Raw genomic sequence first — 23,414 nt, 5'->3', positions numbered from 1 at the left:
CTTTTTTGCCTAAGAATAAATCTTGGGTCTTTCTGCCTGAGAGTTTCAGGTCTTATCTGCCTAAGAGACTTAGGTCTTTCTGCCTGAGAGTTTCAGGTCTTATCTGCCTAAGAGAATTAGGTCTTTCTGCCTGATGCTGGTCGAGTAGAGTTATTGATCTGGTTGAGCAGTGTCCTTCCAATGTTAGTCGAGTAGAGTGATTGTAGTCGACTCATAGGTTTCTAGTATAGTAGTCTTTTAGACTTGTATATCTAGACCTCTTTCGTTGAGCATGGCTACTTGTCACTTTTCAAGCCTTTTATGCTCTGTGTACGAGGAGATTGAAATGTGAGATGTTTATCTCTCTTTACTTCCCCGAGCATGATAGGTCAAGTATTTTTTGAGTTGTTATGCTTCATCCAACTAAGTTGCTCTTTCTTCTCTTTGCAACCGAATTCCTTTACTCGCGTAATAAGACTCTGATCACTGCCATATAATAGCTGCTGGAGGGCATTGATGGACATAGCTATAGCGACAACATACTAGCTTGGCGTCCATTTCATCCTCACTGTGTATGTAGTTTTCATCGTCATCTACAGAGGTTGGCATATGCTGCTGGTCACTTGTTTTGAGTGAAAAATAGCACATCATAGACATCCAGGGTAGATTGGCTCGATGAGATGGGAGAGAACGGTACTCTCTGTGCTCTTTCTCACTGCTTGAATATGAAGATCTTGCTTCTTTTCAATATAGTCGACTTCAAGAATATAATTTGATGTGGAAGTATGTAGTTTTGATGTGGCATTCTTTGATGACTTTGAAAAGTACGCCATAGATTCATTGTCAACAATGTTGCCTTGAGCTTATAGCATTGGCCCTCTTCCATTGATCCATTGATTTGGATCAAATTAAATATGAGAGCTTCAAGTCCATTGGGTCCAATTTATGAAAAGAAGAACTTGTGTGGTGTGTTGAATGGCTTGGTTCCATAGGACCCAGTTCGGTGGTTTACGTGAACTTTGGGAGCATCACAGTTATGATGCCTCAACAACATGTGTGAAGTGGCTTCGGTTGGAGAATACTCCAATTTCAACATCAGTTCAAACGCATAAAAAGAGCCTGAATCTGCAAAGTAGAGGATGGTCATGCATCGGCTTCTAACTCAAGAGATATGCCCACCAACAAAATTGGATTTTTAGATCAGTTCTCCTTTCAGTCCTAGTTCCCAAGAATCGCTGGTGTCGAACACGAACTAGTAGTTAGAAAACCAAGATCGTGAACCAGAAATCAAGAAAGCTTCTCCAAAACCTGAGAAAATTAGAAGAATTTTTCTTTTTTTTAGCTGCTCTGAGATATCTGAATTTAGCCTCGGATCCACTCGCAACAGCTTATCTATTTCAATCATCCCCTTTAGAACTTGGACTTTTATGATGAGTAAGCTGCCTTTTCTTTCTCAACTTGCTTTGAACCCCCATCATTTGTGTCCATAGGAGATGAAGACACTCAGTTAACTGTAAAGAGCAATTGACTGGTAGAATAACTGTAAAAGGTGGTCAAGATTGCCTAATCCACAACATATTGGACCTCGGCAGTTGCAAAATAAAGCTAGCCAAGACCAACATATTGGACCAATCCGAACCGGCCAATACCCACCGACTGGGGCTGTGCCAGTTTCGATGGCTTCTGAGAATCGAATGCCAACGAATTTCTTGAGGTATGAACAGCCACCACCGATTTGCCAGCTCGATTTGTGCTCGTCCGTTGGACTGGACTTCACAAGTGCTCAACATTTGCCTTCAACAGCCGCCGCATATCGATGCCCAAATTACTTCCTCACCGTGTGCAACGACAGGCGTCACCTTCTCTGTAAGTCACGTACTCCTGAACGCCTTCCATCTTCGCCGTATGCAGCGTCGCAATCGCGATTTTTCCTGCAATCGAGACCAACGACGTGGCTGGAGCGACCTTCCTTTTTCAGCTGTAGCGCCACTGCATTGAGGAGGATTCCTCGACCGCATCCAAAGTCCAGGGCGGTTTTTACTGTTGACCAGTCATTGACGATGTTGATCATACGCTTTGCCATCTCCCAGTGAAGGGTTGCCTGTGACGCAGAAGAGACCGACAGCCAAGATTGCAGTGACGGAACCGATGAATCCAGCGATGAAGCGAGGTGCTCCGGCATGAAGACAGCGCATGAATTAACAAGAAAGTCAGTCTGCCATTCTTCTAAACCGTAGATCGCGTAGATCTGGGTACAATCTCTCTCGGTTTTCCAACCTTTGGAGGGAAATTCCAGAAAACGCTTATAGTGATAGTATTGATGGGGATCCGTAAAGCAGAAGCAGATCACTTACCATACTTTGGCAAAAAGACAAATAAATAATAGTATGACGTGCTTTGGCTAAAAGACAAATAAATAATAGTATATTGAGCCTCAATCACGTTATTGTGAATCAAATGACTTCGTTAGTTAGGCAAAATAATTATGCAAAACCAATGCACTCAGTGAGTTGATCGGATGTCAGAAAACTGAGCGAGTTTCCACCGAATTTCGATTATTTCACTCGCCAATCTCGATTTGTGAATAACGTAATGATAAATAATTCTTCAATCTTCGTGAAAAATTATTATTTTAAACAGAAGAGGAAAGTACGACATTCCTTATGAGTGGATTATTCAATAAGATAATTTGAAGGTAGTATTATCTCACAAGGGAATTTGATCACCTCATTCGGAGGGTTGATTTAGCGTTTCTGATCTGATTTGCACGATAGCTTTTTGATCAAGTTTCCCACAGACGGCGCCAATTGTTGTTGCACAATCCTGTTCGTCCCTTCAGCCGGTTCAACCTGCAATAATGAGCTCGACCGTGGAGGTCGAGTTTTCACCTCCAAGCAATCTAGTTAGGAATCCGACTAAGGAAGACAAGAAAGTAATGAACAATAAGAATTCGAATAGTGATAATTATATTCAACGTACCTTTCTCTTGTGCTCCCTTACCTTTTTATAGATTTTCTATGTATGAGTTTGAGTGAGACTCGAACCTTAGTTAGGTTGTGATCTGACTCTTAGTCATTGAGTCCTACTCAAACATGAGTAGTTGAGTCGTGACTGAATACTGTTTCTTTGGCTAGAATCTTATTCAGATTTACCTTGTTATTCAGCCTTTGTACTTATTCGACCGACCTTGACTTGGTCGGTCTAACGTGATTCGAGTTGGTCGGACTAGACTCAAACCGAACTGGTTTGATTCCGATCTAGTCGAACTGGGCTTAAACCGGACTGGTTTAGAGTTTATTTATTCTTTCCTTATCATTGTGTTTTTTTAGAAAAAAAAAAACATTTTTGGGGGATTTTTTAAAAATTTTTTTTTCTTCCACTTTTGATTTTTTGAATGCACAGATAGGTTACAACCCAAGCTGGGCATGGAGAAGTCTATTAGAAGGTCAGCAGATCCTAGAAGAAAATTTGAGATGGAAAGTTGGTCAGGGCTCCCAAATAAGGATCTGGGAGGATAGATGGCTTCCTAATACACCCGGGGGGAAATTGAGATATGGTAAACAGGGTGAATGTTCTTTGATATGGGTGGCTGATCTAATCGATGAACAGCAAAGATCTTGGAAAGAGGAGCTGTTAACCACATATCTACACCCGCAAGATGCCGCTGTTGTAAGCTGTATCCACCTTGGTCTTTTTCCCACTGCTGATACACTGGTTTGGGGAGCTGCAAACATAGGTAGATTCTCTATTAAATCTACTTACCATGCTTTAATTAATCGCATGACTCAGGAAGGAACACAACAACCTTCTACATCTCGTATCCCAAATTGGAAAACCATCACAAATATTACCTGGAACATGATTTGGAAATCACATTCTCTCCCAAAAATCAGAAATTTAATGTGGAGAGCTTGTGCTGAAGGTTTGGCCACTGGTGAAAATTTGAGGAAGAGACAGATGGTTGGAGATTTTATATGCTCAAGAGGCTGTCAACAGATAGAATCAACAGCACATATTTTTCTAGAGTGTGCCTTTGCACGCAAGGTATGGTTTGCTAGCACTTTCTCCTATAAACCACCAGAAAATCAGCAACTTCAGATTGCTACCTAGCTGGAACCAGTGCAGAGAGTTCTCCCACGCGATAAAATAGAAGCCAGGAAAGTATTGAGTATGCTTTTCTTTATTTGTTGGGAATTCTGGATCGCTAGAAATGAGTATATCTTCAACTTGGTGACAAAATCTCCAACAGAGGTGGTTTCTAGAGCAGAGGATGTGCATCGACAATTCTGGAAAGTGAAAGAGGTTGCTGTTGGTAGGGCACCTGTGCAAAGCTCTAATGAATTTCAAATGTCAATGACCGCTTCATATCCAGCCACACCCATGGACTACTATGTGATGCAATGCATCTCTTCTTACAGCCCATCATCGTATGGGCTTGGGCTATGTGTTTTACAACAGCAATGGAGTCATGATGAAAGCTGTTTCCACATACGCTCAGTTTGATACTGCCTTACTGGGTAAAGCCTTAGCACTCAGATCGGCTATGATGGATGCTATTGGAGAAGGTATCGATCGTGTGGTGTTTCAATCTGATTGCTCTCAGCTCATTAGGCTTATTCAGAATCCGTTGAGTGAGGCACTTGGATCCTAGATCCTATCCTTATGGATATTCGGAAAATTGAAACTGATTTCCTTGGCTGTAGGTTTCACGTTATCTCTAGGTTGAACAATGTAATTGCTCATATCCTAGCAAGGAAGGCCCTGTCGATTGCGGGCTCGACAGTTTGACCTCTTTCCACTCCTTGACTGCATCCTTCAGCCTTGGATTCTGCCCAGCCTTAATGAACATATTTACCCAAATATATATATATATATATTCGGAACGTGCAAAAGGGCTGTAAACCTGTGGGGTTGCTTTTAAAAAACCCAATTATTTTTGTCATGAAAAAAAATCACATTCTCAAATAAATAGTTTGCATTCCCTTTCAGGACACCACACGAATCAAAGCACTCAAGATAGTTTTAAGCATAGCCGTGATATCACAATATCAACTCCCATAAAGACTGGCAGCAATTTTTTCATTAATATGAAACTATCGGTCTGTCCCAGGGGGAAAATAATTTAGTACGAAAAGTTATATGCAGAGGAAAAGCGAAAAATCACCGAAAATAAACTCACTATGGAGCTAGGGGAAAAAATCAGCCTTTGTTTGAAAAGCACAAAATCTCCTTTTTAACCATACTGGGCCTATTACCGGCATAGTTGCTCCACAGCGGTCACAATCTGGGCTGGCTGAACTACGGTCCATTCCTCCAAAGTCCCAGCATACGGGGTTGGTACATCCTGAGATGACAGGCACATAACTGGGGCATCCAAGTAATCATGGAAATTTTCATTGATGGCTGCTGTTAGACTGGCACCGATCCCACCTGTCCGCATGCACTCTTCGACAATAAGCACTCGATGTGTCTTCTTTATTGAATTACCTATGGTATAAAGATCAAATGGTTTCAATGACCTGATATCGATAACCTCAGGATCATAACCCTTGTTCACTAACGTCTTGGCAGCCTGCATCACATGGTACCTCATGCGGGAATATGTAAGGATCGTAATGTGCTCTCCAGGCCTCACCATTTCTGCCTCCTCTAGTGACAATACATACTCTTCATCTGGGATCCTTTCCTTGAGATTGTAGAGAAGCACATGCTCAAACAAAATAACTGGATTCTCACTCCGGATTGCTGCCTTCATCAGGCCCTTGGCGTTGTATGGTGTTGAGCAAGCAACCATTTGGATACCTGGAATTGACTGGAAGTAGGATTCAAGCCGCTGTGAATGCTCCGCTCCAAGCTGACGTCCAACACCTCCAGGCCCACGGATGACAACTGGAATGGTGAATTGGCCTCCTGAAGTGTAGTGGAGCATACCACAGTTGTTAGAGATTTGATTGTAAGCCAGGAGAAGGAAGCCCATGTTCATGCCCTCAACTAATGGCCTGAGGCCTGTCATTGCAGCACCAACAGCCATTCCTGTGAAGGAGTTTTCAGCAATAGGGGTATCAAGAACCCTTAGATCCCCATACTTTATAGCCAGGTCTTTTGTCACCTTGTATGAACCCCCATAGTGACCCACATCTTCCCCTACAACACAAACTCGGGGATCTCTCTCCATCTCTTCTTCGAGGCCTTCTCGAAGGGCTTCAAACAGCAAGAGTTCATGCCTGAGGACATCAACAATAAAAACTTCTATCAGCCATTCTCAGCACTCTTATAGGCAAAAGGATAATTAGCAAGGAATTAAAAGCAGCTTACAATCAATAAAATCATCTGAACACTGGAGTTCAAAGAATAGAACCATCTCTATACTTAAAAAGTTCAGAGCTCAGACTTGCCATAACTCCATTTTAGAAAAAACACAATACATCCTCGGGAATAGACTTCCCAATTTCGCATTTCAATTCATTCCTCTTCCCAAACACAAACAAACACATGCCCACAACAAACTACACAAGAGCATCTCAACATTTAAGACATCCTTGAACAAAATTCATAAAGAGCATGGATTTTGTTTCATAATACCATAAAATAGTTTTATAAACCCCCCCCCCCCCCCCAAAAAAAAAATAAAAAAATACCCTATTAGAATTGTGTTCCCTATTGGTGTCTTGTGATTTATAGATGATCATCTACATCTCTTCCAAAGACCAAGGTGTTCATTACTGAATCTCCACAACCACCTTAGCTATAAATGACGGTCTGTTCCAAAATATCACTCCCAAATGAACTTCCAGTCTAACATATCTGTTCACTATTGTCAATAATACCAAAAGCTCAAACTGTCAGGCAAGGCATTACACATCAACCTGCCAACCCTGAAGCAAATGGTATTAGGAAAATTCCTATTTTGACTTAAATACCTGTACATACAGTAACGGATTCTTCAAGTCAACGGTCAAATAAAAAGCCCTGAAAGGAGAGTGAAACAACAGAAACGCTCACAGGTTTCAGACTAAACTCCAACCGCTGCAGGTGGCTTCTCCAAGCCTTCCCCTCATTTTGCAACCTGTATATAACCTAGGATCATGCCTCTCCATTGTTGTTTCCTTCAAGTCCTCTCACTCCCACTCTAATGAACTCTTGCTGTCTGTCACTAGTCGTCCTTGACCTTCCTTGAAGCCTATGTTGCAACTCAGAATGCTCAGCTGTAATGTCTCTCGTCCTAGATCTGTCCAAATCCGTTTTCAATTGATCAATCCCTGCTCTAGAACCAAATTTCATGTCTAACAATTTCTATATGGCATTGAAGTGTAAAGTGATCGAGAGTGGTTTCCTGGAGAAAGCTCCATCTTCCACACTTAGGAAGATGCACAGGAAATAGATCCCAGTCATTCAATCACAAAATGTTAAAAGGGTCAATACAAAATTTGGCTATTGGCTTTGCTCCTTTGTCAGAATTTAGGTTAAGTCTTGTCGGCTAGGCAGAGAGAGGAGTTATAAACCGCATCAAGACAATTTATCTATTGCACATTTTCTATATTTCAATTTCCGCACCTTTTTCCCCTCTACTTAAAATGCAATCTGCAAATCCATTTATTATCTACAAAGTAATCAAGAAACCCCTTCAATTTATCGGGGAAAATTTTTCTTCCAGATAAACTCTAGTGCTTTGTTTCTCTGTCTTGCACCTACAGCAGTCAATCGAACCTTCAAATCTAATCAAGTTTGAACTGTTAATATTCTATGAAATTTCATGGATTCATTCCCTGCTAAAGCGCTGAAATTATTCAAAGGTTCAAACCCTTATTGTTAAGTTCCTAATGTAGGAAAAGGTATCACTGAAAGTTTGGCAGCATGACCCAAGAAAAATCACTGGCTTGCTGCCATTTGCATTGCCATGTCTGCTGCCAGCCGGATTGCCTAGGAATCTCGACGGACAGATCTATTGATACCTACCTTGTGCTTACCTCGTTCAAAAGGCATTCCAAATATTTCTTCACTACATCATAAAACTCTAGCTGCTCACCATACATAATGCTTATAGAATCCTCATGAAAAAGTTCTCTGTCGATTTAAGTATTTAATGGATTCAAGGAAAGCAGAAATCCAAAGGGAACTTTTTGAAGTTCAGACAGCAGACTCAGCCAAAGATCAGACATGAAGATAGAAGAACAGAAACTAGAAAAAATGACATGATCCAATTCCTCATCAGGTAAGGGTTTAGTTGGAAAATTAGGGTATTTTGGGATAGGGAAAATTGAAGATGGTCATCAGGTTGGGATTAAGGGGAAAATGATAATTTAATCAAGTGTATATAAGTTACAATGAGTTATCAAGGGTATTTTGGTCACTATAATTGTAAATTTCAAGTTTCACTTCAACTAACCATGAAATACTAACAGACTAGGCTTAAGTGAAATGGTGATCATAAAGTAGTGGATGTACAAATAATGATCAGAAAGACAGGGTATATTCACTAGATCATTGGATAACTCAGACAATGCCCAAGTAATTTACTCATACCTAAAAAACACTAATCGAGTGCCTTTTGGGTCCAGATTAATATTAAACTTGTATGATTGAAGCACTAACAAATAGAAGTCAATTAGGAGAGCTATTCAAAATACTAGTCACATATCAATTGATCAGGGACCTTTCGAGATAAATAACTGCATTTTAACTAGAAATCCAAAATATGGTTATTGTGCAAAAATTAGTTAATGAAATGGCTAAATATAGTCTCCAAATTCCAAACCATCATATCTGTATGGCATCTGACCATTAGATATAACGTTTCAAATTTAATGATGTGAACAAGGTCCTCCCCCCCCCCCCCCAAAAAAAAAAAAAAAGGCACCCAAACCTATACCCAAAAAGGCCAATTCAAAGCTGGCCAAATTCCCAAGGGTATTTTGGTCATTCCCAGCCCTTTTAGGGCTCAAGATGGTTCTGGTTAGAACCCCCTTGATCCAAGGGTTATAAATCTAATTTTATTTTTTCATTTGAGTTAGTATTTTTTTTTGAGTTACAAAAGAGTCCAAGTCCATTGTAAGTTTAGTAATTTGAGTTGTGTTTGGGATTTGGTAAGTTTGTGGATAAAATAAAGACTATCAAAGAGGATCTTATCTTTTAGGAGTTTGCTTTTGATTGAGATTTGTCTTTTATTAGTTAGAGTCCAAGTTAAAGAGTCTAGGTCAAATGGTAGAATCCCTATCAATTAGGGATTCCCACATTGGGTCAAAGTCATTTAAGAGCTATAAATAGCCTGTTATTACATTGTAATTTTCAGTTTTGATTGAATAAAGCTTATTGTTTGTGGAACACGGGGTCGTGGTTCCCTATGGTAGGGCCACAGCAGATTTCAAGAGTTTTCAATCACAACCAGCAATTTACAAGCATCATCAAGCAGCCTTTCCAGCATTCACAGCATCCCAAGTAAGTTCAAAGACCTCACCCATCCTCCATTGTCCTGCACATCCTTCCCCAACCCCCTGCCCCTGTTGCCGCATCAATCCAGCAGCAGCCCTAGGCCCCACAACACCCAGAGCCCCTCCCCTTAACCCCCCCCCTCCAACAGTCCTGTAAAGCCCCTCCCCCACCCCATCCCTGCAACTGTAGGCTTCCCCCCACCCCCACCCCTTTCTTCTCCCCTGCGATACAGCAAACCCCCTCCCCCTGTTACACCTTCAAACCTCACCCCCTTACCTTCCCTTTCCCCTCTATTTGGATTACCAATCTTCCCTGACCCAAATCAGATTCATCTACACCAGCTCTAACTAGTTTAGAAAATCCTGCACTTCACCTTCTTCCCTAATTTCTGCAATTTTTCTGAACTTCTGAAAACTTCAAACTCCTACAATTCAGGCCTTTCTCAAGCCTTAGAATCAAGTTCTGAAGATGCAGAACAGCAAGAATATCAGTTCTGAAAACTGCAGGACAGTCGAGCAATTCCCTCTGCTACCCTAACTGAAATTCCCTCCAAAACCCTAGTTTTCTATTCTAGTAAAATTCAGATCTCACTTTCTGTTACAGCAGAGTTTTTCAGAATTTTAGAATACCCTCAACACTCTGATTGGCCCTCGCTTTTGTTCGAATTCCTGGGCAGCCCTTAGGTCTATGAAAAATTACTATAACTGTTGGATTCTACTAAGAGTTCAATTAGAGTTTGTATAGGAGTTAAATTAGAGTTTGTATTTATGTAAAATTCTATTCCTTGTAATAGTCTACTTTCCACTTAATTATAAATAGAGGGCTTGAGATCATTGATCAATAATCCATTCACTACAATCGTTTCTTTCAACATGGCATCAAAGCCTAAGTTCGATTAGGAAATTTTTTTCTTCTCTCTTCTTTCTTTTTTTCTTTTCTTCAGTTCCGCTGCACCCGTCGCAACTATCAGTTCTTTTTTTTTCTTTTTCTGGCAGTTCAGTTTTTTTCTCTGTTCTTCAGTTCCGCTGCACTACAGTGGGTTTAGGAAAACCAAGAAGAAAAGGAAAGAAGAACAGAAAAAAGAGAAGAAGACAAACAACACCTGCAACTATTGCTGCTCCTGCTTTGAATCAAACCAGGTTTTTCTCCTCCCTTCTCTTCCACGGAACAAACATCGGGCTTATGTGTAAATACACATAGTTTCAGGGGCCTAATTGAAAATTTATAAGTTTTCAGGGACTTATTTGCAAATTTACACAATTTCAGGGACTTCTGTGTAAATTAGCATAATTTCAGGGACTTAATTGTAAATTCAGATTTGTTAGGGACGTATTTGTCATTTTCAAAAAAAAAATAAAAAATTCAATTCACGTGTTTGTTTTCTTTTCCGGTATCCTGGAAATGTATACTGGGTGATTAAGTGCATGTCTAGGAAAATTTTGTCTAAGGAGTCTAGTATTTAAGCAGACCGGTTGAGTCCCTCCAGTCTTTCCTGGAAACTTTCTTGGTGTACTTTGGTTCAACAATATACTAATTGGAGGTAACCTGAGGAGATACTTTCACGTGTTATCATTACTAGGAATTGTTTTGGGTTGTTGTTCGGCTATTGCATTCTGCAACATATCTGTTACTTCGAAAAGTTGAAGACTGAAGAACTGCAGATAATTTTGTCAACATGACAACTATTTATGGTACTCCTGCTTCCTACGGCTCCGAACATTATCACACCCTTCATCCTCTTTCGGTAAGCTTTGATGGGACAAATTATTTGATTTGGTCCCGATCTGCTTACCTAACTATTGTCGGAAGATGACTTGTTGGATACATTACGGGCACCACTATCAAACCTACTTCCACAGGCGTTTCACAGGATAAATGGATCTCGAATGACTCTCTTATTCTGTCATTTCTTTTGAATTCCATGATTCCAACTATTGCCCGTGGATATCTATTACTTGATACTGTAGCCCAAATCTAGAAGACTACTACTGAAACATATGGACAGTTGGGGAATGATGCACAGGTTTATGAGCTACGAAAGAAGCTTCATGAGACTACCCAAAAGGAACTGACTGTGGCCCAATATTATGTCACGTTACGATTTCTTTGGCAGGAATTGGATCAGTATGGGGATTATCATCCCATTAATTCAGATGATGTGACTACTTATAAGAAGCATATTGATAAGATTCGGGTATATGACTTCATAGCAGGTCTGAATGTAGAGTACGATCAGATCAGAGTGCAAGTCTTAAGTCATTCTCCCTTTCCTACACTAGAACAGTCTTATGCTCTTGTTCAGTGTGAGGAAAGTCGTCGATTAGTCATGCTTCATACTTCTATTATGGAGAAATCAGCCTTACAATCTGTTCGCACTAAATCTGATCTGGCTAAGGAGATTGTCAAGTGTGAGCACTATCACAAACCATATCATACCAAGGCAAATTGTTGGAAATTGCATGGGAAGCCTGTTGATTTTAAGCAAAAACTAGCACAAAGAAAGGGAAAACCAAAGGCTAATCTTTCTGAGACAGTATCCACCACACCCTCTGCAGACATTGGTTTTTCACAGGAGGAGTTCACTACTTTGCGACGTATTCTGCAGTCTTCTATTGCCGGTACAGCCTCGACCACTGCTTCCTCTACTACCCATACCAACTCCTACCTTGCTACTTCAGGTAAAACTTTTACAAGTTTTCAAGTTTCTTCAGTTTATACTCCTTGGATCATTGATACAGGAACCACAAATCATATGACACGTTTATCCTCCTCTTTCTTACAATATTCTTCAACTTCTAGAAAAGATAAAGTTCGAATTGCTGATGGCTCATATTCTTCCATTGTTGGAAAAGGGACCATTCAACATTCTCCATCATTTTCTTTGTCTACAGTTTTACATGTTCCCTCTTTCTCTACTAACTTGCTCTCTATCAGTAGTCTTACACATGACTTGAATTGTACAGTGACATTTTTCCCATCTTATTGTGTCTTCCAGGATCTGGTCACGGGGAAGGAGATTGGACGTGGTAAACTAGAAAATAAACTTTATTTGCTTGAGCCGATTGAAGGATCTACTTCTGCTCTGACTACATCTTCTAATCAGGTCCATTCGGTAATATCAGACCTTCATCAGTGGCACCGTAGGCTAGGTTACCCCCCTCCATTCGGTAATATCAAACCTTCATCAGTGACATCGTAGGCTAGGTCACCCCCCTTTAAGAACTCTTAAGAAAATATTTTCTGATTTAGTTTCTTCTTATAATGAGGATGATTTTTTTTGTGAAGCATGCGTTTTTGCGAAGCAGACTCGTTTTACTTATTTGCTTTCTCTTCATAATAGAAAAAACTATTCATTTTATGTTAATTCATACTGATGTGTGGGGTCCCTGCCGACGTGTGTCTATCACTGGCCATAGGTACTTTGTTACTTTTATTGATTGTCACTCTCGTTCTACATTGATTTATCTTTTAAAACAAAACAAAAAATGAAGTTTTCCGATGTTTTCGTGATTTTCATAATATGATTAAAACTCAGTTCAATGCCATTGTGAAGATCCTTCGCAGTGACAATGGCACAAAGTATATTGATGGTGAATTTCAGAGATATCTCTCTGACTTTGGCATAATACACTAGACCAATTGCGTTGATATGGCTGCCCAAACTGGGGTTGCCGAACGGAAGAATCGGCATCTCTTAGAGATAGCCCGTTCCATTATGATTGCTATGAATGTACCTGACCAATACTTGAGTGATGCTATACTCACTGCTTCTTACCTTATGAATAGGATGCCCAGTAGGATATTTGGTTTTAAATGTCCTAATGAGATTCTTCAGGGAGCCTCTTCTTTTGTTATTCCCCCAAAGGTTTTTGGATGCGTGTGTTGTGCCCGAATCACAGCCCACCAGAGTAAGCTGGCTCCCCGCGACCTACGCTGCATATTTTTGGGTATTCTGCTACTCAGAAATGGTACAAATGTTATCATCCTCTTTCCAGGAAAACCATTGTATCAATGGATGTAATTTTTCATGAGTCTTGCCCTTACTATACACCTCTCCAGGGGGAGAGTCCTAGAGGAGAAGTGTTTTTTCCGACTCTAGATCTTCCTATCACACACCAACACAACTTAAGAGTCCCAGAAGAGTTTCCTGACCAGGGGGAGACTTCGGCCAGTATACCTGAGGACTCTAATCCTCCCCCTTCGTTTTCTGAACCATGTGAAGAACCTAGCCAAAGAGAGACCACTCCTGTGAGACACATTGTTGGGGTCTTTCAAAACCAGATTGACCAGAATAAGGAGGTGCAAACTTATCAAAGGAAGAATGACAACCAGCTAAAGCAGGTGGAGAAAGGTGCTACGTTACCACTTCAGTCTCCTGCTCCATAATCAGATTCTACTATTCCCCTTAAGGTATCTTCTTCTGATCTTCCTATTGCTGTTAGAAAAGGGGTCAGATCTTGTACTCAACATCCCATAGCTAAATATGTTTCTTATAACTCTTTGTCTGACTCCTACCATATGCTTTTATATCCTCTTTGTCATCTGTATCTGTTCCTAAAAGTTGGCAGGAAGCCTATGTTGATAAAAGATGGAAGGCATCTATGGTAGAGGAAATGCAAGCAATGAAGAAAAATGACACTTGGGAGCTGGTTGCACTTCCTCCAGGAAAAAAACCAGTGAGCTGCAAATGGGTATTTGTGGTTAAACAAAATATGGATGGATCAGTCAACAAGTTGAAAGCTAGACTAGTTGCAAAGGGGTTTACCCACACCTATGGGATTGATTATCAGGAGACCTTCGCCCCTGTTGCGAAACTAAACACTGTCAGAATTCTATTGTCTGTAGCTGTGAACAAAGACTGGAACTTGCACCAACTAGACGTAAAGAATGCTTTCTTACATGGGGAGTTGCAGAAGAAGTCTATATGAAAATCCCACATGGTTACTCCGATGACAATACTGCAGGGAAAGTTTGTCGGTTGAAGAGGTCAATTTATGGGTTAAAACAGTCTCCTAGATGCTGGTTTGGACGCCTCCTGAAGGCAATGACTTCTATTGGGTACAAGCAAAGCAATGCTGATCATACACTATTTGCCAAGAAGTCAGGTACTAACATCACACTTCTCATTGTCTATGTAAACGATATTGTCATCACAGGGAATGATGGTGAAGAAATTCAAAAGTTGAAGGACTTTCTTAGTAGAGAGTTTGAAATTAAAGATCTAAGGAAGTTACAGTATTTCTTAGGGATTGAGGTGGCTCGATCAAAGAAAGGTATATTCCTATCCCAAAGAAAGTATGTCCTAGATCTATTATCAGAAGTGGGAATGTTGGGGTGTAAAGCAATTGATACCCTTATTGAAGCTGAAGCTAAACTACAAGAAAAAGAGAGAGAACCTGTGGACAAATGAAGATACCAAAGGCTGGTAGGGAAGCTTATTTACTTGTCCCACACCAGGCCAGACATCGCTTATGCTGTAGGGATAGTGAGCCAATTCACGCATGATCCATATTTAGCTCATATGAAGGTTGTTACTAGAATACTATAGTATTTGAAGGGAACTCCTGGAAAAGGAATACTTGTCACCCACTGATAATCTAAAAGTAGAAGCATACACTGATGCAGACTGGGCTGGATCTCCAGACAGGAAGTCAATTTCAGGTTACTGTACCTTTGTTGGAGGTAATCTAGTTACTTGGAGAAGTAAGAAACAGAATGTGGTAGCTAATCTAGTACCGAAGCTGAATATAGAGCTATGGTTCGTGGAGTTTGTGAGCTACTATGGTTGAAAGATTTGCTGCAAGATATTGGAGTCTAAGTTCCAAACCCTATGATGTTATATTGTGACAGCAAGACTGCTATTAGTATTGCTAATAATCCGGTGCAACATGATCGAACTAAACACATTAAAATTGACAGGTTTTTTGTCAAAGGAAAGTTGGAACAAGGGCTTATCTGCATGCCTTTTGTAAGATCTAGAGACCAAGTAGCAGATGTTTTCACTAAGGGTTTGAAACAAAGAGATTTCATTCCTATTGTAGGCAAGTTGGGCATGACTAATATCTATGCCTCAACTTGAGGGTGTGTTGGATTCTACTAGGAGTTCAATTAGAGTTTGTATAGGAGTTAAATTAGAGTTTGTATTTATGTAAAATTCTATTCCTTGTAATAGTCTACTTTCCACTTAATTATAAATAGAGGGCTTGAGATCATTGATCAATAAGCCATTCACTACAATCGTTTCTTTCAACAATAACACTTTTAGCCCTTGATCTGGGTTTACATCATTTAAATAATGGAAACCTCACTTTGTGGAGCCCACATAAGAATGGTCTTTACTTGCACCCTAGATTCACATAATGATCACAACGTCTATATTGCATGAGAAAATGAAGCAAAATTACAAAGGTAAACTGTCGCAACAAATTCCATGTTTCTATGTGCATCCCATGCAAATAAGATCAAGCGATTGTAGAGACAGCAGTTCCAATTAGGCATGAACAAAGTATTATACTGCAGTTAAATACCAATTTACAGCATGATAACTGTCTCCCTGCTACCTATACATTTAATGAGATAATTCTGCAGCTTGTAACACAAGAATGGGTGAGTACCATATAGGATCATACAGGAATGCTTTAAAGTCTAAGGGCCATTAACCAGTGCTATTCAAAGTCCTAAGCGAGGTGACTCTGGAGTTGGTCCTAACATTTTGCATTTGTAGACAAAGCAGCACTCAGGGCCTTTTTCCTGGCGGCCTGAACCTTCTAGAGAGTCTAATGAAGTAATTAGGATGCTGGTAGGGACATATCTTCTCACGGTAGGACAGATACTTTGGCTGACGGGACTTCTCTTTATGCATTGACTGATTGCATCTTAATCAGAAACTAGATCCTCATGTCTATGCTGTCTGTGTCTCTTCCTTAGGATGATAAAAACAGCCAATTCCCAATTCCTGGGGGTGTGTCATGGTGGATTTCTAGGCAGGTAAGCTCAGGATAGCACAGATGCATGTCGGTTCAAAAGTGCTGGATCTTTGTTGATGTACTCCATCTTCTGTTTGCCAGCCTGGCCTAATAAAATTAGTTCTGATTACCCTTCCTCACCCCCACCCTCCACCCCCCAAAAGAAAAAAACCAAAAAGAAATTGCTCCCAAACTCATGATTTGACAGCTAAGTCTTCGAAGTTTAAACTATTTTAAGATTTAGACTCAAATTTTTTATACAATAAAGGTGCAGGGTTATGTCTTTTCCTAATTCACATAAAGGGCAAATAGGTATGAATATTGAAAAAAATGTTTCAATGATCAACATAACATGTTTGGTGAGAAAAGATGTGGTGTTTGTGCATCTCTCTCTCTCAACTAAGGAAGGTATGCTCATTTTCTAGTAGAACATGGTTTAAAACTCAACTATATTTTGGTAGTTTTGGTTCGACCAAAATGAAACTGATGAGAACCAAAAATCTCCCCCTGACCGAAACCCTGGAGTGGGCCCCATGGCCACTCCAAAAGGGCCCACCTATGGCTGGCCAAACCCTCTTGGAAGGGTATTTTGGTCAGTCCAGCCCCAATTATTGGATAACTATAATTTTCAGAATTTTAAATTTTCAGAAGAGTCTTAGTCAGTTAGGAGTCCAGTTTAAGTCAAGAGTTGTTTTCTTGAGTCTTTGGGACTCTTCTTTAGGATGAGATTCTTATCAGTCTTTATTTACAAGAAGAGTTCCTTTAGTTTTTAAGTCTTAGGGGGAATCTATTTTCAAGGATATTCCATTAGATCTTTTATTGTTATTTTGGATGCTCGAGATTAAGTGTAAGGGAATCCTAATCTATAAAGGAAACCCAATTAGTTTAAGAGTCTTTTAATAGGCTATAAATAGTCTATTGTTTCTTTGTAAGTTCCACCCAATTAGTTTTAGAGTCTTTTAGTAGGCTATAAGTTGCCTATTGTTACTTTGTAAGTTCCTTAAGTCTGATTATTTGAATAAGAATATTGAGTTTGAGAACCATGGTTCCTATTTGTGGAATTGAGGGGGCCAAGGCAGATTTTAAGTCAAGTCTCTTCTTCAAGATCAGCAAACTCTATCTAGCACTCTTCTTCAGAAATTCCAGCAGGTGCTCAACACAAGTTTTCAAAGGGCCTGTGGAGGTGTTCTATCTTGGAGGTTGATTCACAAGAACCAGCTTTGCATCATAGAGGGGCATGTGTAGTATTAACGACAGTGACTGGTGGCACAACCAACTGATTCTTCAAGTGTCTTCAAGGCTTTCCTACCACCTGAAGAAAAGCCTTCACTTGGGGATTTGGCCCAATGCTTCTGCTACTTCCTTGGGCTACGCACCTAAATTTTAGTCTCCTATTTTCTGCATTTCTGATAGTCCTTCTGGCAAGTGATAGGAACACAGGAAACCATATAGAAAACCCAATCAAAGAGAAGATGGGATCCAGATAATTAGAAATTTCAAGCCTAAGCTTCCTGCTTTTATCTTCTGGGATGTCTCTTTTTAAGAATTCAAAAGAATAACTGAAACATGGTGACCATGGACTAGAAATGGAGGACTTTTGTGCAGTCTCATTGGTGCATGGATGTATTAAACCATCAGTATGGTACATGAAAATAAGGGTTACGGAATATCAAGGTTATATGAGGAATGGCTTACAGTTTTAGGCTAAGACAAGGTGCCGTCAGAAATTTGATTTAAATAAGAACATATTCAAATAGTCTAAGGCATAATAAGCTAAGAAGAATAGGTAGAACGTGGAAAGAACATTCATTGGAATTAACAATGGAGATCAAGAAGTTCTAGAGACTAGAGCTTTTTTTTTAATCAACATGGAAGAAATTGGTGAGCTTATTTAGGGAGCAAATAGTGTCACTTATTACATATCGCAATAGACTTATAATGACACAAATCCAGTTTCCAATGACTTATGAATAGAACCAAATTAATTTCTCCGCCACCCTAGTAATTTATATTAAATAAAGCATGAAAAAACCTGAATATGGTGAAACAACCAATGATTTGGACTGTCAGGAAGTCTCAAACTTTACATGGAATAAGTAACTACTCATGATATGAATGGACTGTCCACCAAAAGCTCTGTGAATACCCAATTAAAGAAAGACTTCTCAATTAACAATTTCTCTACCAAATCTGCAATAAGTTGAACCAAATGAAGTAGATCAAGAATCCATAATTTGTAATCACAAGACACATTGTCCCGGCAACTCGTCTATAGCAATCATCATACAGATTACAGTTAAAAGTGAGGGACAAAAAACAGAACAATCATCCTGCTAAGAAAAGAAGGAGAGCGTACCCGGGTTTAGAGGCTGTGGATGTAGCAGAATTATCAACCTTTGCCTGAGATAAAATTTTGAAAACAACATTCAGCTTAATTGATCAAGAAGCATCCATTATTCTACAAAACTATATATAAGGTAAAGATGTTTAACTGCAACTGCGTTGGTAACCAATCTACCACCAATATTACGAGCTCTGAGATTAGAAGCAGGGATCACCCTTCCATCGGACCTGACAACTAAAGAAGTTGCCATCCTTTCTGAAATGAAGTAGAGCAAAATCTTCAATCAGATCCAGTTTCTTTAATGAGAAATATCATTATAACAACCGAAATCAAACATAAAAATGGATCGGTTGAAATGAAAGAAGATCTTGAAACGATAAAAATGAAAACCTGGTAGGGATTTGACAGAGGCCAGCTGAAATCCCTTAGAATCGAAAGAACACGACGATGACAGAGAAGCGGCAACTCCAATCCCTCGCATAATGGCTGCCATTTTGCTTCTTGACGCACAGAGAAACCGCGAAAGAGAGAGAGGTTCGATTTGAGGCTAGAATGGAAGTGTAGAAGTTATAGAACGAGGTGAGGACGGAGAAATCGAGGGAAACAACAAATGCATTCAAACTCTGAATCAACTCTCAGTTTTGACACTGCCAGTCCGGAATTCGATTTAAAATATCCCCTTCGGTCTCAGGCGACAGCCGCCTTTAACTTCGTTTGCATCGCCTTCAAACCCTTTTTCTTATGAGAAGCGCGCATACACATACACATGCACGTGATTGGTGACATTTCAATATAAGATTAAATATAATTTTTTTCTTAAAATCAAAGTAATTAATGTACCTAGTATATATTTTTATACGTAGTATAACATATTAAAATCTTAGAACACACAAATTTATAATTCATGTGTAAAAGCAATAGCTGAACTAAATAAACTAATTAAGATTAAATATAAATTTTTTCAAATATTTAGTTATATTCTAAAAAAAAACTAATTAATCTACCTAGTATATATTTTTAAACATAGTGTAGCATATTAAAATCGTAGACCACACAAAATTAATAAGTTCATGTGTGAAAGCAATAATTGAGCTATATTTATCTTTGTCGTTGGATCAAAATATAAATTTGGCTTGTAAAATAGAGTGAATAGTTGCATAATAATGTGCATCCCTACCTTAAGGGTGACTTGTGAATAATTTGGCAGTTTAACCATGATATGGAGAAAATATAAATGAATCTGGTTCAATCTTGGTTCGACCCTCGACTCCGGTCGGGACGAAAGGAATCGACTCGCTTCCGAGCGAGCCGGGTCCAGGAGATAGCTTGTTGAGGAAGAAAACTAACTCAATCACAAGCACGCCCTAATCCGATACGATCGGAATAGGCTAATCAACCTAAAGGCGGCTAGCAGTATTTGGCGGCTGTCACTCATCGCTATTATATGGATAACTATCATATAACGATCGTATTATCAAAGGAGTCATCTACTAGTCCAACCTAATAGAGATCTATCACTTAACGGATCTATCTGTTAAGATCCAACGACTATCAGAAGAAGGCTCAAATGCATCCAACGAAGGAGATTTGAAGGTACACTCTATATAAGACATCACCTACCCATAAGGTAGAGGATGGACAAACACACATACACTGATACATACAATCTAAATCGTATTCTCGTTATTCATTCCTTAGCTCTGTGACCCAACAGAGCCGTTTGTGATTAAGTTCATCAAATGACTTAGCCTTCGGAGGTGGACTCTCGATCCTAGCGGTCGGGCCACATCGACCATTCGTTTTTGCAGGTCATTCTCAGGAGATCTAAGGGCTGAGCAGATTTTAGACGCATCATTTGGAGCCTTCTGTGGGAAGCGTTTCAGAAAGCTATGGTAACTAGATCAGCAGCAGCAGCAGCTGCTGCGGCCCAACGAGAAGCTGGCGTCCAAATTCCTGGAGTGAACAATCCGGATATTCCAGAGGGAAGTCAACCCCTTGAAGTAGATGGTGGTCAGGGGGGTAATAATACTCCAGATCCACTCCAGTATCAACTGGATCAACTAAAACTCCAGATGTTGGAGATAAGTTAGGCACTCCGTGTGCTAACCAAACAAGTGGTGATACCACAAGCACCCGATCATCGTGATGCAAAAAGGCGTGCATTACAACGGGATCAAAGACTAATCGATGAGCAGAATGTCGGTCAAAATTTCCAGGAAGGTGACCGATTGCGAGAAAGAGAACCTAGGAGAACTGGAGATCTCCCTAGGCGAGACGATCGGTTCAACGGACCACAAGGAAGTACGACCGGTTCGAATACAAGGTTGGTTGCAGGAGTACGTACTCACTCACCAACTATCAGGCGCGTTGCTCGAGATAATGATCGTGTTGCTCGAGATCATGATTGTATTGCTCAAGATAATGATCGCGTCATCGGAGATCGGCCAGCACATATTGGTCAAAATTTGGCCAATATCAATCAAAAGCTCGGACAATTGGCGAGAGAGAGAATAACCAATGATATATATTCGGTTATCTGAAAAACTCCATTTGCCGGCCCCATAGCCGGATATCAGTTTCCTCATAATTTCCGTTTGCCAACTTTTTCCACGTTTGATGGTTCGGGAGATCCCACGGCCCACATCAGTTATTATCAGCAGACTATGGCAGTCGCAGGTAATTCTGATGAACTCCTTTGCAGGGTCTTCGGTTCGTCTTTGACTGGAGTAGCTCAAAAATGGTTCTCGAATCTCCCGTTGGGAAAGATCGTGGATTTTGATGAATTGGCGTGCAAATTCATAGGACGATTCCAGAGTGGAATCCAAATCAAAAAGACCGAGGAGACCTTGTTTACTATTAGACAAGGAAAAGTTAATCGATTCGAGAATACCTGAAAAGATTCAACAGGGTTACAATGGAGATAGAGAATCTAGATGAGCAAGTAGCTAAAACTGCTTTGTTCACTGGACTCACTAACCGACGACTCTTGGAGTTATTACTTCAAGATATGCCTACCACTTATGCTGAACTTTTACACGATGCCAAAAGCAAGCCAGAGGTCACGGAGATCCTAGACGCATGCCAGGGGGACAATATAGCCTCTACAAAAGAACAGAAGGCTCCTGAGAACAAGCAGAAGCCGAAACAGAATGTTCGCGATCGAGTCGAAAAGCCTCATCAGGCGTGGCGGCAAAGATCTCCCAGTAAAAGTGAGTATACTCCACTAAATACTCCTCGGGCTGATATTTAAAATATTATCAAGAAATAGAATATCTTGAAGTGGCCTCCAAAGCTTCCCACCAAGCCTGGGGTGTAATACCCCCCGTATTTCTAACCCGAGATCCGTATTCCAGGTCCGAGAACTCGAAGGTCTAGTCGGGTGAACTTGTGGAGTATCCGGATTGAAGCCCATGATCCATACCCAGGACCCATGGATCTGGATCCTTTATCTGAAGAGCCTGCCTTGGTTGAAGCTGGGAATTCTGGAAGTCATGTGTTGTTCAGAAATGTCCGAAATGAAGGTAAGATCTCCCCCATCTCTTATTTAGGGCTAGGTTGGCCTTGGGTATCAAGCCCCTAGTAAAAGCACCCTTGTATGGCAAATTACATTATTTTGCCCCCAGACTTCTATATAAGGTAACCTCCGTCTAATTAACGAATACTTTATTCGTGGTTGCTTATTTGGGAGGTTAGACGGCTGCGGGGAAGATCTGAAAGAGTCTCTGAAGTACTAACAGTGACTTGGAAGATCAGTTCTTTTCTTCTCTGGCTTTCTGGTGTGAGGTATTGAACTAACCGTTCGTTCTTTACTCTCTTTTCTCCGTTAGATTGGTTTTACCCTTTTTCCCTCGTCTTTGTGATTACCCCTTGGATATTTTAACTCTCTTTTAATTTATTTGAGATGGAATAACCGTAAACGGAACCCTGCTTCCGTGAGATGGTTAATCCAATCAAGGAGAGGGTTATGGGTAATATATTGATGGTAATAGTTAATTTTCTCTCACCCTTTTGGCTTAGGGAGTGTTTAATTTGAGACTTAGGTCAAGATTACTCGAAATGCGGATTGAAATTGAGTAATCAGAAGCCTAAGTTTCGGATTGAAACTCACTGTTTTTGGGGCGGTCACTAGTGGCGGTCGCTTAACCTAAGCGACTGGCACAAGCGACCGGCTGGTAAACAGTGACCAATTGGATTTCGGTTCTGATTCAAATTGATTCATGTAACTTATATATTCTAATAACCCTGTGTTTAGGTGATTACTGTTTAAAAGAAAAGTCTACTAATAGTTACTGGATTCCATTTTACGGACGTTTCAGTTATATGCAAGTAAGGACAGTCTATCTTATCTATCTACATATACTTGAACATGTTAATCTGATAGTTGTTAGTCCTAATTTATATTGTTATATGCTGCTGTAGTTGTATTTATTTCTAATATACTACTGCTGTTTGCTTTGATTTCATAATTACCTGGTGAATTGTGAGTGTTATATGATATTGGTAATTGGTATATGGTTATGATAGTTGGGGTGTTCCTTTTGGGATATCTTGGTTGATGATATCAGAAAGCTGTGGAATGGGACACATGCCTGCTGATACCTTCAGCACTATCATGATTAATTGATGACATTGTTAGGATGAGTCTAGATTGCATGGCTAGGTACCCCACATGCTACTACCCTTTCGGTAGGGGGATT

At 40.1% G+C, this 23,414-nt stretch overlaps 2 protein-coding genes across 2 annotated transcripts; one reads left to right on the top strand and one right to left on the bottom strand.

The window, feature by feature from the left end:
* The first annotated feature begins 1,655 nt into the window (after nucleotides 1-1,655).
* On the top strand, nucleotides 1,656-4,630 carry LOC149005340 (uncharacterized). The gene is made up of 4 exons (XM_089135870.1): nucleotides 1,656-2,012; nucleotides 3,382-4,023; nucleotides 4,105-4,291; nucleotides 4,398-4,630. The coding sequence occupies exons 1-4, from the start codon at nucleotides 1,656-1,658 to the stop codon at nucleotides 4,628-4,630; spliced, it is 1,419 nt and encodes a 472-aa protein (XP_088991996.1).
* A 366-nt stretch (nucleotides 4,631-4,996) lies between these two features.
* On the bottom strand, nucleotides 4,997-19,446 carry LOC149005339 (pyruvate dehydrogenase E1 component subunit beta-3, chloroplastic-like). Its single transcript, XM_089168109.1, has 4 exons — nucleotides 19,108-19,446; nucleotides 18,866-18,972; nucleotides 18,730-18,773; nucleotides 4,997-6,203 (listed from the first exon to the last, which is right to left on the bottom strand). Exons 1-4 carry the CDS (start codon nucleotides 19,208-19,210, stop codon nucleotides 5,231-5,233), a joined length of 1,227 nt encoding a protein of 408 aa, XP_089024235.1. The 5' UTR covers nucleotides 19,211-19,446; the 3' UTR covers nucleotides 4,997-5,230.
* Between the last annotated feature and the right edge of the window lie 3,968 nt (nucleotides 19,447-23,414).

This window comes from Hakea prostrata, chromosome 9, assembly GCF_041222555.1.
Source record: "Hakea prostrata isolate BN-2017 chromosome 9, UWA_Hpros_2, whole genome shotgun sequence".
Classification (NCBI taxonomy): domain Eukaryota; kingdom Viridiplantae; phylum Streptophyta; class Magnoliopsida; order Proteales; family Proteaceae; genus Hakea; species Hakea prostrata.
This window is presented reverse-complemented; position numbering and strand designations above follow the sequence as displayed.

What these genes read in the sequence shown, in the direction of transcription:
- LOC149005340 (XM_089135870.1), top strand. Translation starts at nt 1,656, where the DNA reads ATGGCTTCTGAGAATCGAATGCCAACGAATTTCTTGAGGTATGAACAG. An exon ending in CGCATCCAAAGTCCAGGGCG is followed by an intron (nt 2,013 to 3,381) that starts GTTTTTACTGTT and finishes TTGAATGCACAG; the next exon opens with ATAGGTTACAACCCAAGCTG. An exon ending in AGTGTGCCTTTGCACGCAAG is followed by an intron (nt 4,024 to 4,104) that starts GTATGGTTTGCT and finishes GAACCAGTGCAG; the next exon opens with AGAGTTCTCCCACGCGATAA.
- LOC149005339 (XM_089168109.1), bottom strand. Translation starts at nt 19,210, where the DNA reads ATGGCAGCCATTATGCGAGGGATTGGAGTTGCCGCTTCTCTGTCATCG. An exon ending in TGGTTACCAACGCAGTTGCA is followed by an intron (nt 18,774 to 18,865) that starts GTTAAACATCTT and finishes ATTTTATCTCAG; the next exon opens with GCAAAGGTTGATAATTCTGC. An exon ending in TCCACAGCCTCTAAACCCGG is followed by an intron (nt 6,204 to 18,729) that starts GTACGCTCTCCT and finishes TGATGTCCTCAG; the next exon opens with GCATGAACTCTTGCTGTTTG.